The sequence below is a fragment of the Theropithecus gelada genome, chromosome 10 (assembly GCF_003255815.1).
Source record: "Theropithecus gelada isolate Dixy chromosome 10, Tgel_1.0, whole genome shotgun sequence".
In the NCBI taxonomy this organism is placed as follows: Eukaryota; Metazoa; Chordata; class Mammalia; order Primates; family Cercopithecidae; genus Theropithecus; species Theropithecus gelada.
In genome coordinates, this window is record NC_037678.1 from 68225149 (window position 1) to 68242066 (window position 16918).

General features: G+C 37.9%; 1 protein-coding gene across 3 annotated transcripts in view; it reads right to left on the bottom strand.

The window, feature by feature from the left end:
* The window catches only part of ITCH (itchy E3 ubiquitin protein ligase), a 139229-nt gene that overhangs the window by 23825 nt on the left and 98486 nt on the right, over positions 1–16918 (bottom strand). For all 3 annotated transcript variants that reach the window (XM_025399430.1, XM_025399428.1, XM_025399431.1), the window contains 7 exons: positions 16177–16305; positions 8225–8297; positions 6513–6584; positions 3445–3533; positions 1548–1707; positions 616–749; positions 144–284 (listed from right to left, as the gene is read on the bottom strand). In XM_025399430.1, coding sequence (XP_025255215.1) covers positions 144–284; positions 616–749; positions 1548–1707; positions 3445–3533; positions 6513–6584; positions 8225–8297; positions 16177–16305 — 798 coding nt within the window. The remainder of the gene's footprint in view (positions 1–143; positions 285–615; positions 750–1547; positions 1708–3444; positions 3534–6512; positions 6585–8224; positions 8298–16176; positions 16306–16918) is intronic.

A 16918-nucleotide genomic window follows, 5' to 3' on the forward strand; every position in this document is an offset into this window, starting at 1 on the left:
TGAAAAATGACTGCCTACATAGGATATTGATTAGTACAAAGACAAATATTATTTTTGGAGATAACTCTCCATTAGTATTAGTAAGCAATTATCAATACGCTGTAGTCAAACAAAAAGTGAAATGTGAAAAGGAGCACTCTCACCTGATGTATTCCTCTTTATTTTCTTCTGTTACAAGAATATTGCCACCATTAGGTTTCAGATCATGACTCTTAATTTCACCTAGAATTTCTTTGTCAACGGAGAAGTACATTTCCAAACCACATTCCTCAATATTGTTTTCTCTGCACAAATGAAATTAGCACTCTCTGTTATATCCACCAATTCAATCATAATTTATAAGTCTTTAACTAAAGGCCCATGTTCTTAAATAATTAAGTTATAACATCAAAATAAGAAGAAATAAGATTCTATTCTAAGGTCATCATATTATTGCCAAAGATCTTCGGTATATTTTTGTAAAATTTATCATATTGAATAAAAAGGCAGGTTTGATATATAGATCATTTAAATACAATAAACCACTTATGTGCTTACAGTTTGCATAGGTTATCAATACTACACGGAATGCATATAAACTATATTTTAATAAATTACATGGAAAAAGAAACTTACTTAACCCAGATGAGAGAATTGTAAAATTCTGGATCAATAGATTCTAAATCCTTGAGTCCAACTGGTTTGCTCAAGATACGCTTATAGAATGGTAAAGAAAAACTTGTGTCTATGATTTTCCCATGGAACAGAGCCTATGAAAAAAGGAAACAAGACTGCTTAAAATAATTGTACAATAATCATTTTATTTGAATATGTTAAATGAATTCTTCATTTAAAAACACTTCCCTGGGTCGGGCATGGTGGCTCACGCCTGTAATCCCAGCAATTTGGGAGGCCGAGGTGGGTGGATCACCTGAGGTCAGAAGTTCAAGACTATAACGACCAACATGGAGAAACCCCATCTCTACTAAAAACACAAAAATTAGCCAGGCGTGGTGGCACATCCTTGTAATCCCAGCTACTCAGGATGCTGAGGCAGGAGAATTGCTTGAACCTGAGAGGTGGAGGTTGTGGTGAGCCAAGATCACGCCACTGCACTCCAGCCCGGGCAACAAAAGTGAAACTTTGTCTCAAAAAAACACTTCCCTGGCTGGGCACGGTGGCTTACACCTGTAATCCCAGCACTTTGGGAGGCTGAGGTGGGTGGATTACCTGAGGTCAGGAATTCAAGACCAGCCTGGTCAACATGGCAAAACCCCATCTCTACTAAAAACACAAAAATTAGCCGGGTATGGTGGTGCACACCTGTAATCCCAGCTACTTGGGAGGCTGAGGCAGGAGGACTGATTGAGCTCAGGAGGCAGAGGTTGCAGTGAGCCAAGATTGTGTCACTGCACTCCAGCCTGGGTGACAGAGCAAGACTCTGTCTCAAAAATAAAAAACAAAACAAAATCACTTCCCTTTCTCTCGTATGATCTGTTATGGCACCTAAGAGAAAATTTAGTATTGCTGAGTAAGCAAAGTAAACATAATTCTTGACCTGCACTTACCATGGCAATAAATCTGCCAATAAAACGAAAATATTTCAGGTGATCTGGATTGATGTAAGAAGCGGGGTTTATCTGCAAGCAGTAGTTATCCTTCCCTGCATATTCAAACAGGCAATACATTGGGTTCAACACTTCATGTGACAAAAGAAAGAACCATTCTCTGAAATCAAAAGAAAATTTACTATGAAAAATCTTGCAGGTTACCATGTCAACAAATCAAAGAACAGTGTTATAAAGTTCTCAGGGATCTATACCCCTCAGCTAGTGATAGTTTTCTAATCTCATGTTGATTTTTATTGCTTCTGTTCAAACTCACATCTATTTCACAGAGTTGGTAGTATACACCATCTCTGGTAGATGGTAATATATACATTATTACATTTCAAAGAATCTAAGAAAACATTTTCCTAATTTTACCTGCGATATATCTTAATTTCAGAGATATTATAACATGAAAATACTGGTCTTAGAATCAATGAAATACTATTCATAGGCAAATTTAAAATTCACCATTCACCCATGTGAGTGGCTGAAATCAATCTAATATTCCATCTATTACTAAGTCCCATAATAATCCCCGTCAAGTGCCACTACTCCCTACACGTTAAATCAATATGAAAATTTCACAGAGGCAGTAAAGCACATAATTCCAGCCACTCACATATTAGAAAAATGCTGAGACTCTAAGTCAAATATTGTGAAAATACGAACCAATATTAACATAAGATTATGGTTACTAAAACTATGTAACATGGGTGATCTGGGGTAATACATGTGGCATAAGCCTGTAATCTGGATCTCTTTTCCTGTTAGTTAATGGCCTCTTCTGATAAGTGTATCTCGTGACACACTTTAATATTGCTAGTTGATTTTCTTATTAGGAATAAATGATTGCTCTCCTCTTCGATTGCCTTTAATTTATACAAAATTACATATTTCTACTCATATTTGTTATTTATCTATGATTATATCATATATTTTGAAATAATTTTATTTAAACTCAGAAACATAATATAAATAAGAACTACTAAAAAGTAGCCACTAGTTAGTGTGCACACAAAGACACAGGCTCTGAACTAGGTCGTTATTAATAAACAATATTTCTACTCTTTACAATAATCCTAGAAATGTAGATATTACTATTCTTATTTTACAGATGAAAATATTTGCTCAACCTCACACTCCCAACATTGGGAGTAGAAAAAGATTCAAACCCGGGCTTGACCCCAAAGTCCTTGTCTTTGCACAATGCCACCTCTATGCAAATTTTTAACCTGGGGTGACATATTATTATGGAATAAGCAAAGCAATTCTCATTAGAGACTATCTTCTAGGGTTTGATTTCAAGCTCCAATATGAAGAAAGCAGAATTAAGACTTTCAACTCCTATTTTGTACAATTTTTTATATTTTCATGACAAATATACTAATCTCAGTTGGAAACTGAGTAACTATTACCTGTATCAGTAATCTGTGGTCGGGAAAATGACCTGATCATTATAAGGCCTTGTGTTTTCTATGGAACAGATATGAGAGGTGGTAGACTGAACACTGGTTACTGGTTAGATGGTACAAAGCTTGCATCCAGGCTCTATGATTTATGATGTGCCTTAGATGAGTCTCTAAGCCTCTTCATTATCCTATAAAATTCTCTATCACAAGGTTACCCTGAAGATTAAATGAGTGATGTGGGTGAAATCAATCAGCTGTACATGACACAGAAAGTGCTGAATTAAATGTTTTTGGAAATTCTGTAGCTATAGTATAATAAAGGTATAATAATTTGACATACTTCATTTTCCTAAAATATAAGATTGAGAAAATAATACTTGCAAGTGAAGTGCAATGGTACCTTTGGAGGAAAGGAACTAAGTTCTGAGTATTCATATTATCACTACCTTGCTACACCTCCATAATCTAAACCTTCTTCTCCTGGAAAAATCACCCACAAACGTCTTCGCAGATCTTGGGGACTGAGGCTCATTATCTAAGAAACAATAAAGTAAAATAATTGGTGAAAAAAGTCATTGAAACACTGTCTACCACTTCTACGTTTGACATCTCCTTCATTGTAGGTAATTCAAATCCCTCATGACATAGAAAGGAGTTCATGGTCTAATCAAAACCACACATACAGAAAATACGTTATAGTAACATTTAATAATATTTTATTATTATACACATCTATATTTTTATATACTTTATATAAAACATGTGATTTTATTTATTTATTTATTTTTAGACAGAGTCTCGCTCTTATTGCCCAGGTTGGAGAGCAATGGTGCAATTTCAGCTTACTGTACCTCTTCCGCCTCCCAGGTTCAAGCAATTCTCCTGCCTTAGCCTCCTGAGTAGCTGGAACTACAGGTGTGCGCCACCACGCCCGGCTAATTTTGTATTTTCAGTAGAGACGGGGTTTCCCCATGTTGGCCAGGCTGGTGTCAAACTCCTGACCTCAGGTCATCCACTGGCCTTGGCCTCCCAAAGTGCTGAGATTACAGACCTGAGCCACCACACCCGGCCATGATTTTATTTTTAATGATGCTACTATTGACTTACAATGTTGCTTATATCAATTACTTAGAACATAGATGGGCATGGTCAGAGGGTAGATGGGGTTTTTGTGGTTTTGTTAGGTTTGGTTTTGATTCATAGCCAAAGGTACACATAACAGCTAACTGGCTAACCGAGAAATGAAAAACAGTAGCTGCAGAGAGACCCAGTTAACGTCAGAAACTCATTCTCAGTGGCAACCTATAAATACCTAGAAAAACTACTCAAATTTTGTGTCCTACTATAGGTGGTTAATAGGATCATCTTCATATTTGAAGGATGGTACGTTACTGAGCTACAGTGAATAGATCATTTGGTTTCCTGCCACATAAAACTAATTATTTGACCAAAATTGCGTGTGCATAGTACTGCATATATCAATTACTCTTAGAAAAAAATACAGAAGAACCTGGAAAGGAAGAAGTTGATATAATGCCTTTACTTTATTGAGTGGTAAGAATGAATTCTCACATTTAAATATCCAGAGAGGATCAGTAAGTAACCTGTTTATGCCAAGTTCTCTCAGTTCCCCCACAAAACTATCACATTTATGAATTCATATCCCAATCAAGCCAGAAAATCCCAGATGTAACATAAAAAAATTAATGCTTAGACATACGTACATGTTTATGCCCACTATTCTACAAATAGTATAGGCTAGGTATACAGCAATGCAAATGAGAACTGTCACAAAGTGAAAACTATCTTTAAATAATTCCTTTTAAAATATGTCTAATATGAAGGAAAAAAAAATGTTTTCTCCTGTACTTTACCCCATAACCAGTTGTGCTATGTTAACAGACGAAACACTATCCAGAGCCATTTTATCCAACAGCTATCCAAAGAAAATCTGATGCTAATTTTGCAATTAGTTTTGTTACCTTTAAGCAATCAAATTGTTCTCTCATATTTTTATTACCCAGTTATTTGATGGATGTCAAATCTAGGGTGACATTTTTAAAAACTGTTTTAGAACCATCTAGTCTGTTATTTTGCAAAAGACTTCAGGTTTCAAAGTCAAAAGATAAAGGAACAGTTTAATGTTTTGCATCTTTCCAGTACAGGTAAGACTGGTAAGCAAGTTGTTTCAAGAAACTCGTCCAAAAAATTGATAAAAGGGTGGTTATGAACATAAAATTAGAAATGGGCAAGGACTAGGGTGGGGAATGGCCTTTGACACTTACATCAGATCAAGGGGATGATTCATAATTCTCTAAATGGCCTCAATAAAGCTCCAGTTCCCACTAAAAAGCTTTCTGCTCCTATATAGCAGGATGCCAATTGGCTTTTTCCTTTAATGTCAATAATTGAAGTTCCATTAGGAAATGAACAAAACTGATTCTGAAAGCAAACAGCCAGCTACTACCAACTGTCTCAACCTCTTTTCCCTTTGCATTCAATTCCACACTTCTTGAAGCTGTAGTTACTACAGTATCACTGGTGCTTGAAAATAAAGAATCACTTCCACATCTGGATATAATACAAGGACTAACCAGATGTTTTCATTTTAAGACATTTTAAGACATTTTTTCACTATTTTAACCTTCTATATAACAATCATTTTAACATTTAGCTGCAGTAGGTTATTAGTGATATCTATAATATAAAGGTAAATAGTAGATTAATTCAAGTTCTTTTTTTTCATTATTGAGATGGAGTTTCGGTCTTATTGCCCAGCCTGGAATGCAATGGCATGATCTCAGGTCACTGCAACCTCCGCCTCGCAGGTTCAGCCAACTCTCCTGAGTAGCTTTACAGGATTACAGGCACCGGCCACCAGGCCCAGTTAATTTTTATATTTTTAATAGAAACAAGGTTTCACCATGTTGGCCAGGTTGGTCTCAAACTCCTGACCTCAGATGATCCACCCGCCTCAGCCTCCCAAAGTGCTGGGATTACAGGCATGAGCCATGTGCCCAGAGAGTAAATTAACTCAAGTTCTGAAGACAAGTGAAAAAATCTGCTGACTACTTCTGAAAACTCATATATATCTTTTTTTAGATACTGTCACCAATGACCAGTTACTTTTTTTCCTGTTAAGAGTAACACACGCTTATTGCAAAAATCCAAGTAATACTGAAGTGTAAAAACAAAAGTCTTCCCCTCTCCTTTCTACAATCTGATAATGTTCATATGGGTATTTCCAGACCTTTGGCTACCAAAAATCTATTATCTTACCTATGCATTTATTTCAAATCATACCAGTTTAGAAACAGAAACCTGAAACACGCACGCGCGCGCGCACACACACACACCTCTTAAGCCCTAAGGTGGCTGGCAACGAGATCACACTTGAAAAATTCAAGGACTTCAACTCAAGAAGTTCCAGACTGTTCAGATTAAACTGACAGCACCAAAAGCTGGTCCTAAGCTAGCAGCCAGGGCAAAAATTATTGAGAGAATGAAACAGTACCTGTTGAAAGGAATCCTCAAATAATGTTTTCCTTGTCACTGTAATCTTTATGTGCTGTGGCATGGCCAGTTGCTGAAATAGAAGAATGACTTAAGTCAACTCTCATCATTAAAACAGCCTATCAAAAAATCAAAAGGGGAAAGTTTTATTTACTTTTATCTTTGCTTACAGAAACAAGTAGACTATGAATGTAAATTTATATTCAATAACATTTACCAATGCATCGGTGAGTATTCATGCTAATTATAGCTTAATACATGAAAACAGAAGAACCACAAGATTGATCTCATATGCACACTGCTTACTTAATAATGTATCAAATAAATCTTTACTTAATCTTATTTTCCAATAGTTAATCCAGATTCTTCTTGCTTCCATGGGTCCAGTTAATTACAAGTTTCAATTGTAAAAATATTCATCATAATAACTTTGACTAGGGCATTCATTTAGAACTCATAAAAAATCATTAATTCCAGTAAATATCTATGCATCAGAAATAGTTGATCACATCTGAAAAAAACACTGAATATAACATCTATGTATGAATATGTTCATGTATGTATGAACATGTATATATCTATCAAAGTCATTTATATCAAATGATAGATATAAAAATGGCTGGTGTCCGGGCATGCTGGCTCACGCCCACAATCCTAGCACTTGGGGAAGGTGAGGCAGCAGGATAATTTGAGTCCAGGAGTTCAAAACCAGCCTAGGCAACATAAGGGCACCCTGTCTCTACTAAGAATGAGCCAGCTGTGGTGGAGTGCATCTGTAGTATCAGCTAGTGAGAAGGCTGAGGCAAGAGGATCACTTGAGGCCGGGTGCGGTGGCTCAAGCCTGTAATCCCAGCACTTTGGGAGGCCGAGACGGGTGGATCACGAGGTCAGGAGATCGAGACCATCCTGGCTAACATGGTGAAACCCCGTCTCTACTAAAAATACAAAAAAAACTAGCTGGGCGTGGTGGCGGGCGCCTGTAGTCCCAGCTACTTGGAGGCTGAGTCAGGAGAATGGCGTGAACCCGGGAGGCGGAGCTTGCAGTGAGCTGAGATCGCGCCACTGCATTCCAGCCTGGGCGACACAGCGAGACTCCGTCTCAAAAAAAAAATAAAAAAAATAAAATAAAATAAAGAGGATCACTTGAGCCCAGTAGGTCAAGGCTGCAGTAAGCCATGATGGCACCAATGCACTCTAGCCTGGGTGACAGAGTGAGACCCTGTCTCAGAAAAAATAACAAATAAAAATAGAGTAGCTGGTTACAATTATATCAGAAAATGCTTTAACTTATATTTGAAGATTTCTGCAATCTGAAAGTAATGGGTACTGGGAAAAAGTGACAATGTTTGCTTATTCAGATGGTCTCAAGTTTAATTTTCTTCTTAAAAGAAATATATATATGTATATATATATTTACAGAGATAAGGCCTCAATGTGTTGCCCAGACTGGTCCTGAACTCCTGAGCTCAAGTGATCTGCCCACCTCAGCCTCCCCAAGTGCTGGGATTACATGAGGTTTAATTTTCTGAACAACCAAAGTCACAAATGATCTAATTGATAAATCTATTAATTTGCTCTAAAAATAGACAAAAGAGATTCTAATGCTTCCCGTTTTACCTGGTTTTCTGTGAGTTAAGTATTTTCACAATCACTGTGTAATACAAGCAACACAACAAAGGAAAGGGAGTACAGAGATAAAATTCCAACACTAACCTGACACCAGAATCGGAAATACTGAACCTTTGCTTTGAAGTCCCGAACATAGGCTATCTGAGGTCCATTGTCTCTGAGGAAGAACAAGGGTTAACAGGACATATATAGCTGCTTGTAAAAGATAATGCTGAAGGAAAGCAAAACATCCCACCCTCTCTCAGCACTTACTAACCAAATACAAAAATATAGCATATTCCTAACACAACCATTCTTGGCTTTTTGAGAGATATTTCCCCAGGAATACCTTTAAGTAACAGAAAAAACAAAAGAAAAACTTTGATTTTGTTGAAGCTACTATTGTGGAATTTTCTTTTCTATGCTGGCAAATCTAAGAGGGCTAAGTAGAAGGGGATCTATCTGAGAATGCTGTCTATCCCAACATCGATTCCCTCCTTTATCCTTAAGTGAGATCCTGGTTATTTAACTGAATAGAATACTACATATAATAAAGTCTACATTTCTCTATATGGCCATGTGACTTAAGTCTCTAAGTGAAAGTGGCATATGAAACTTTCAAGAAGGATCTTTTTGGCCAGGTGCTGTGGCTCACACCTGTAAATCCCAGCACTTTGGGAGGCTGAGGTGGGTGGATCACCTGAGGTCAGGAGTTTGAGACCAGCCTGACCAACATAGTGAAACTCTGTCTCTACTAAAAATACAAAAATTAGCCGGGCGTGGTGGCAGATGCCTCTAATCCCATCTACTTGGGAGGTTGAGGCAGGAGAATCACTTGAACCTGAGAGTTCAAGGCTGCAGTGAGCTGAGATCGCACCACTGCACTCTAGCAAGGGTGACAAAGCTAGACTCCGTTTCAAAAAAAAAAAAAAAAGAAGGATCTTCTAAAAGAGCTAAAATAGCTAAAAAAGTATGTGTGTGTGTGTGTGTGTGTATGTGTGTTTTGTTTTACTCCAAATTCCAGCCTGGAGTATGACTCTGATAGCTTAAGTTTCAGAAGCTGTCACAGAACATGAGGTGATGTTGAAGAATGAGACCACACTCTAGGATGGCAGAAAAGACAGAAGAAATTTAGATAACTAATGACACCATGGGGTTTCTCAGCTAGCCTTGGACTTAATACCACTGGATTATCTTCCTCTGAAAAATTCAATGTATATCAGTGTAGAAATACAACTGATTCTGTACATTGACTTTATATTCTGTTAAATTCACTTACTAGTTCTAGTAATTTTTTCTAGATTCTTTATGATTTTCTGTATATGTATGTTATTTGTGTGAGGGGAAAAGAGACAGTTTTACTTCTTCCTTTCCAATTTATACATCTTGTATTTCTTTTCTTTTCTTTTTTTTTTTTAGATGTAGTCTCGTTCCGTCTCCCAGGCTGGAGTGCAGTGGTGCAATCTCTGCTCACTGTAACTTCTGACCCAGAGGTTCAAGTGATTCTCCTGCCTCAGCCTCCTGAGTAGCTGGGATTACAGGTGCCCACCAACATGACCAAATAATTTTTGTATTTTTAGTAGAGATGGGGTTTAGCCATGTTTGCCAGGCTGGTCTTGAACTCCTGGCCTCAAGTGATCTGCCCGTCTCAGCCTCCCAAAGTTCTGGGATTACAGGCGTGAGTCACCATGCCTGGCCTGTATTTCTTTTTCTCATCTCACTGCACTGGGTAGGAATACCAACACAACGTTAAGTGAAGTGATGTCAATAGATATCCTTGTCTTATTCTTGATCTTGTGAGGTATTTCATCATTAATTGTGATGTTGGTTGTAAGCTTTTGTTAAATTTTTTTCTGGTAAAACAGCTTCTGGCCGGGCGCAGTGGCTCACGCCTGTAATCCCAGCACTTTGGGAGGCCGAGGCAGGTGGATCACGAGGTCAGGAGATCGAGACCAGCCTGGCTAACACGGTGAAACTCCGTCTCTACTAAAAATACAAAAAATTAGCTGGGCGTGGTTGCAGGTGCCTGTAGTCCCAGCTACTTGGGAGACTAAGGCAGGAGAATGGTGTGAACCCGGGAGGCGGAGCTTGTAGTGAGCCAAGATCGCGCCACTGCACTCCAGCCTGGGCAACAGAGTAAGACTCCATCTCAAAAAAAGTTTCCAAGGTAGCTGAGGGTTTATCATAAATTTGCATTGTATTTTGTCAAAAGCTTTTCCTGAAATTATCACATGATTTTTCTCCTTTAACCTAGTTTGTTTTTTTTGACATGGTGTCTCACTCTGTCACCCAGGGTGGAATGCAATGGCCTGAAACCTCGTCTCTACTAAAAATACAAAATTAGCTGGGCATGGTGGCATACGCCTGTAATCTCAGCTACTCGGGAGGCTGAGGCACGAGAATCGCTTGAATCAGGGAGGCAGAGGTTGCGGTGAGCCGATATCGGGCCATTGCACTCCAGTCTGGGCAACAAGAATGAAACTCCGTTTCAAAAAAAAAAAGAAAGAAAAAAGAAAATGTTTCCATCACTTGTATTTTATGAATGAATTTGAATATGATTGATTAACTTATAAGTTTGATAAACTTTACCAGTGACACCATCTAGGCCAGAATTTTCTTCATGAGAAATCTTTTTCTTCTTTTTCTCTTTTCTTTTTTGGGCCTCAGCCTCCCAAAGTGCTGGAATTACAGGCGTGAGACACCACGCCCGGCCTTTTTGTTTTGAGACAGGGTCACACTCTGTCACCCAGTCTTAAGTACAGTGGCGCGATCTCGGTTCACCACAACCTCCTGGGCTCAAGCAATCTTCCCACCTCACCCTACAAAGTAACTTGGGGCTACAGGCACGCACCACCACACCTGGCTAATATTTTGTATTTTTTGTAGAGATGGGGTTTCACCATGTTGCCTAGGCTGGTCTTGAATTCTTGAGCTCAAGTGATCTGCCCACCTTGGCCTTCCAAAATGCTGAGATTACTGGCGTGAGCCACTGGGCCTGCCCTTAAAAATTATTTAATTATGCATTTGATTTATCAGCTATAGAGATATTTAGACTTACTATCTGTTCTTGTGTCCATTTTGGTGACATACCTTTTAAAGAATTTGTCCATTTGATCTAAAATGTTAAATTTATTGGCATAAATATACCCTTTATTATCCTTTTAATGTCTATAAAATACACAGTAATGTCCCTCTTTTTTTCTCTACAGGTTTAATTACTAAGGGTTGTTAATATTATCCATGTTTACCAAAAATTTATCTTCTAGCTTTGGGCGCTCCATTGTTTCTTTTCCACTTCACTGAGTTCTGCTTTTATGTATTTCCTTTCTTGTACTTACTTTAGGTTTAGTAACTTTCCTTTTTCTAGCATCTGAATGTAAAAGCAGAGATCACTGATTTTATCTTTCCTATATTCTCATCTACTTCTTTAAAACAAAAAGTTGCCGGGCACGGTGGCTCAAGCCTGTAATCCCAGCACTTTGGGAGGCCGAGACGGGCGGATCACAAGGTCAGGAGATCGAGAACATCCTGGCTAACACGGTGAAACCCCGTCTCTACTAAAAAATACAGAAAACTAGCTGGGCGAGGTGGCGGGCGCCTGTAGTCCCAGCTACTCGGGAGGCTGAGGCAGGAGAATGGCGTAAACCCGGGAGGTGGAGCTTGCAGTGAGCTGAGATCCAGCCACTGCAGTCCAGCTTGGGCGACAGAGTGAGACTCCGTCTCAAAAAAAAAATAAATAAAAAAAATAAAACAAAAAATTTCCCTCTGAAGACTACTTTAGTTAAATCCCACAAATTGTGATATGTGGTGTTTTAATTATTATTCAAAATAAAATATTTCCTGATTTTTCTTGTAACTTCTTTTTTGAGCAATGGTAATGGTGTGGTGGAAGTCCCGCTGGACTATTTTTAAATGATGGGGACAAATACACTTCTATCTTACATAAACTACTATTATTTTAGTGTTTTCTGTTATATGCACCCAAACTTACTGTAACTAAAATCAATGATAGAATAATATTATCGATAATTTATCCCATATCTAAATTACCTCCGTATTTCATTAATACCAAATTAGCCTGATTTCCCAGTTTCTGTTTTAAACATAAAAGTTGTTAATGTGTAGAAGTATAAAATTAGAAGGTAACAGGGAACCACCTTTGCTCTAAGCAAGCCACACTATAAGAAAACTACAGACCAACATCCCTTATGAACACTGATGGAAGAATACTAAATAAAATATCAGCAAAAAAATCTCAGCAGCATATTAAAAGGCTACTTTAATCCTTTTGACTAAGAAGGATTTATTCCTCAAATGCAAAAATGGCTATTATATCTATGGATATAATAGACATATCTAGGGATATGTCTAAATATCCCTATAGCTGATAAATCAAATGCATAATTAAACCTATGAAAAATCAACGTAATATACCACATTAACAGAATGCGGGGGGGGAGGGGGAATCACATGATCATCTCAATTGATACCAAAAAAGGATTATACAAAATTCAATACACTTTCATGATAAAACACTCCACAAAAGGGATAGGAAACACTAGGAATAGAGGGAAACTACCTCAATATAATAAAAGGCACATATAAAAATCTAACAGCAAACATCGCATTCAATGGTTAGTTTTTTAAGATGAGGAACAATACAAGAATGCCTACTTTCGCCACTTGTAGTCAACATAGCATCCAGAAGCTCTAGCCAAAGGAATTAAGAAAAAAAAAAAGATATCCAAATTGGGAAGAATAAAACTTATCTGCTTTCAGAAGCTATGATATTTTATGAAAACACTAAATATTCCACAACAAAAAATCCTGCCAGAATAAGTGAATTCACGAAAGTAGCAGCTTACAAAGTCAACACACAATAATCAGTTCCATTTCTATATACTAAGAATAAACAAATGAAAAGAAAATTAAGAAAACAATTCCATTGCAATAGCATCACAAAGAATAAAAAATACTTAGGAATTAACCAAGAAGGCAAAAGACTTGTACACTGAAAAACCACAAAACACTACTGAAATAAATTAAACACAAAGATATCCACATTCATGGATTGGAAGACTTAATATTGTTAAGATGACCACACTACCCCAAATTGATATAGATATTAAATCTACATCAGTCAATATAGATTTTATTGATTTTATACATTCAATAAAAGCCCCTATCAAAATCCAAATGACCTTTTTTTTTTCCCAAGAAATAAAAAAATCCATCCTAAAATTCATATGGAATCTCAAAGGACCCTGAATAGCCAAAGGAAGCTTGAAAAAAGAACAAAGTTGGAGGACACATACCGTCCTGATTTGAAAACTTGCTACAAAGTTATAGCGTGGTATTGGCAAGTCAGACATACAGACCAATAGAATAAACAGCGCAGAAATAATGCCTTGCATATATGGTAAAATGCTATTGACAATGGTGCCACAATCATGCAATGGGGAAAGGACAGTCTTTTCAACAAATGATGCTTGGGAAAATTGGACATTCACACGCAAAAAGATGACGTTGGACCCTTACCCAACAACATATACAAAATTTAACACAAAATGGATAAAAGATCTAAATGTAAAAGCTAAAATTAAAGAACTCTCAGTCCAGGTGTGGTGGCTCACGCCTGTAATCCCTGCACTTTGAGAGGCTGAGGCGGGCAGATCATGAGGCCAGGAGTTTGAGACCAGCCTGCAACGTGGTAAAACCCCATCTCTACTAAAAATACAAAAATTAGCCAGGCGTGGTGGTGCGTGCCAAAAACCCCAGCTACTCAGGAGGCTGAGGCAAAAGAATCGCTTGAACCCGGGCGGCAGAGGTTGCAGTGAGCTGAGATCTTGCCACTGTACTCCAGCTTGGGCGCCAGAGCGAGACTCTATCTCAAAAAAAAAAAAAAAAAAACGAACTCTCAGAAGAAAACTTAGGGCAAAGCTTTATGACACTGGATTTGGCAATGACTTCTTGGATATGACTCCAAAGGTATAGGTGACAAAGAAAAAATTGGCAGGTAGGGCACAGAGCCTCACGCCTGTAATCCCAACACTTCTGGAGGCCGAGGCGGGCGGATCACCTGAGGTCGGGAGTTCGAGATCAGCCTACTCAACAAGGAGAAACCCTATCTTCTACTAAAAATACAAAATTAGCTGGGCATGGTGGTGCATGCCTGTAATCTCAGCTACTTGAGAGGCTGAAGCAGGAGAATTGCTTGAACCCAGGAGGCGGAGGTTGTGGTGAGCCGAGATCGCACCATTGCACTCCAGCCTAAGCAAAAAGAGCGAAACTCCATCTCAAAAAAAAAAAAAGAAAAAAGAAAAAAGAAAAAATCCACAAATCAGACATCAAAATCTAAAATGTTTTATGCATCAAAGGGCACTATCTGCAGTAAAAAGGAAATCACAGAATGGGAGATAATAATTGCAAATCATGTATTTGATAAAGGATTAACACCCAGAATATATGGAGAACACCTAAAACTCAATTGCAAAAGAAAAGAAAAACAACAGCAACAAACGGGCAAAGGACTTAAAGAGACATTTCTCCAAAGAAGATACACAAATGGCCAAGAAGCATACGAAAAGATACTCAACATCACAAATCATTAGAAAAATACAAAGAAAAACCACAATGAAATACTACATTAAGGATGGCTATTTAAAAAAGATGATGATGACGAAGAAAAAAAAACAAAAGCAAAAGAGCTGATGAGAATGTACAGAAATTGGAATTCTTCTGCACTAGGGGGGAAATGTAAACTGGCATAGATACTCTGAAAAACAGTATGGTGGTTCCTCAAAAAATTAAATAGAGAATTAATATTTAATCTAGCAATTCCACTTTTGGGTATAGATACAAAAGTCATCAAAGTAGGAACTCAAATAGATATTTGGTTTTTGGTGTTGTTTTGAGATGGAGGGAATCTTACTCTGTCACCCAGGCTGGAGTGCAGTGGCATGATCTTGACTCACTGTAACCTCTGCCGCCTGAATTCAAGCAGTTCTCCTGCCTCAGACTCCCGAGTAGCCGGGATTACAGGTGTGTGCCACCATGCCCAGCTAATTTTTGTATTTTTAGTAGAGATGGGGTTTTGCCAAGTTGGCCAGGCTGGTCTCTAACTCCTGATCTCAGGTGATTTGCCCGCCTTGGCCTCCCAAAGTGCTGGGATTACAGGCATGAGCCATTGCGCCCGGCCTCAAGCAGATAACTGTATACCAATGGTCAGAGCAGCATTATTTATAATACCCCCCCAAAAACGGAAACAATGCAAATATCTGTGAATAAACAAAATGTGATATATATATACACACTGGAATATTATTCAGCTTCAAAAAGGAATGAAAATGTTGATACACATTACAACATGGGTGAATCTTGAAGACATGACCTTAGTGAAATAATCCAGAGACATAAGAATAAATATTGTATGACTCCAATAATATAGGTACTTAAAGTAGTCAAATTCATAGAGAAAGAAAGTAGAACGCTGGTTACCAGGTCTGCTAAAGTTATTGTTTAAAGGGTACAGTGTTTCAGTGTGGAATGATGAAAACATTCTGGAGATGGATGGTGGTAATGATTATGCAACAATATGAATGTGCTTAATGCCACTGAACTGTACACATAAAACAAGAAACTTTAGGTTACATATTTTCCCACAAAAAAAGTCATAAAGCAAATAAGCAAATCAAAAGGTTACTTTCTCAGAAATGGGGTGGGGGAGAATGAGAGCTTTTTTAAAGTCAAAAAGTAATGGGAATGAAAGAAGCTGAAAATCAGAAATCAGAGATTAATTGGTAAGCAGCACAATATCTATAAATTCTAAATAGTTTCATTTAGTGCTGTGTGAACAAATGGTAAGAAATATGAAAATCTCTAGAATAAAATATCCAAGACGGAGATGGAAATGCAAAATACTTAATGAACAGAAACCTACTGTCGAGCTAACTCAAGAAATACTAAGATTTCCACTCCTTGCTAATACAAATCTTTATATCAAAATCTGAAGGACTAGATATAGATAAATCTTAATCTACAATGTTTAGAAAACTTACAGGGCAGATTTTCCTGTGCGGGGATCTATATAGGTGGTAGTTCTTCTATTGTGGTCCACAAAATATGCAATTCCATCCACTGTGAATCTCATTTCCCAACCTTCAGGTAAGGGCTTTTCATTTAATTGACTACAAAACACAGGAAAAAACATAAACAAAAAATATTAAAGAGTTGCTTGTTTGCCAAGTACAGAAGCCACAAATGTCAATAAACATAGCAGAAATATTTTAGAAAGCCATTCAGTTCAGTAATTTCAGTTGTATACTAGACATATATGTGGACATCCTACAAACAGGTTAAATTCAAAGTCCATCAACCACAATTCAAGTCTTCTGCCGTCTACTTGGCTTATGTTCCCCATTAGCTAATGACTCACTCCAAACATCTTGTTAACCAAGTTCTAACCATTCTGCCTTAGAAGTCTTCGTGTTCATCTCTATTTCCAGTCCACAACATCATCCTTTCTCTGGCTTTCTTTCTCTTCTGCTTTTTCTTTTTTTTTTTTTTGAGATGGAGTCTCGCTCTGTCGCCCAGGCTGGAGTGTAGGGGCACGATATCTTGGCTCTCTGCAACCTCCACCTCCCAGGTTCAAGCGATTCTCCTGCCTCAGCTTCCCGAGTAGCTGGGACTACAGGCGCCTGCCACCATGCCCGCGCCCAGCTAATTTTTGTATTTTTAGTAGAGACAGGGTTTCACCATGTTGGCCAGGCTCGTCTCGAACTCCTAACCTTGTGATCCTCC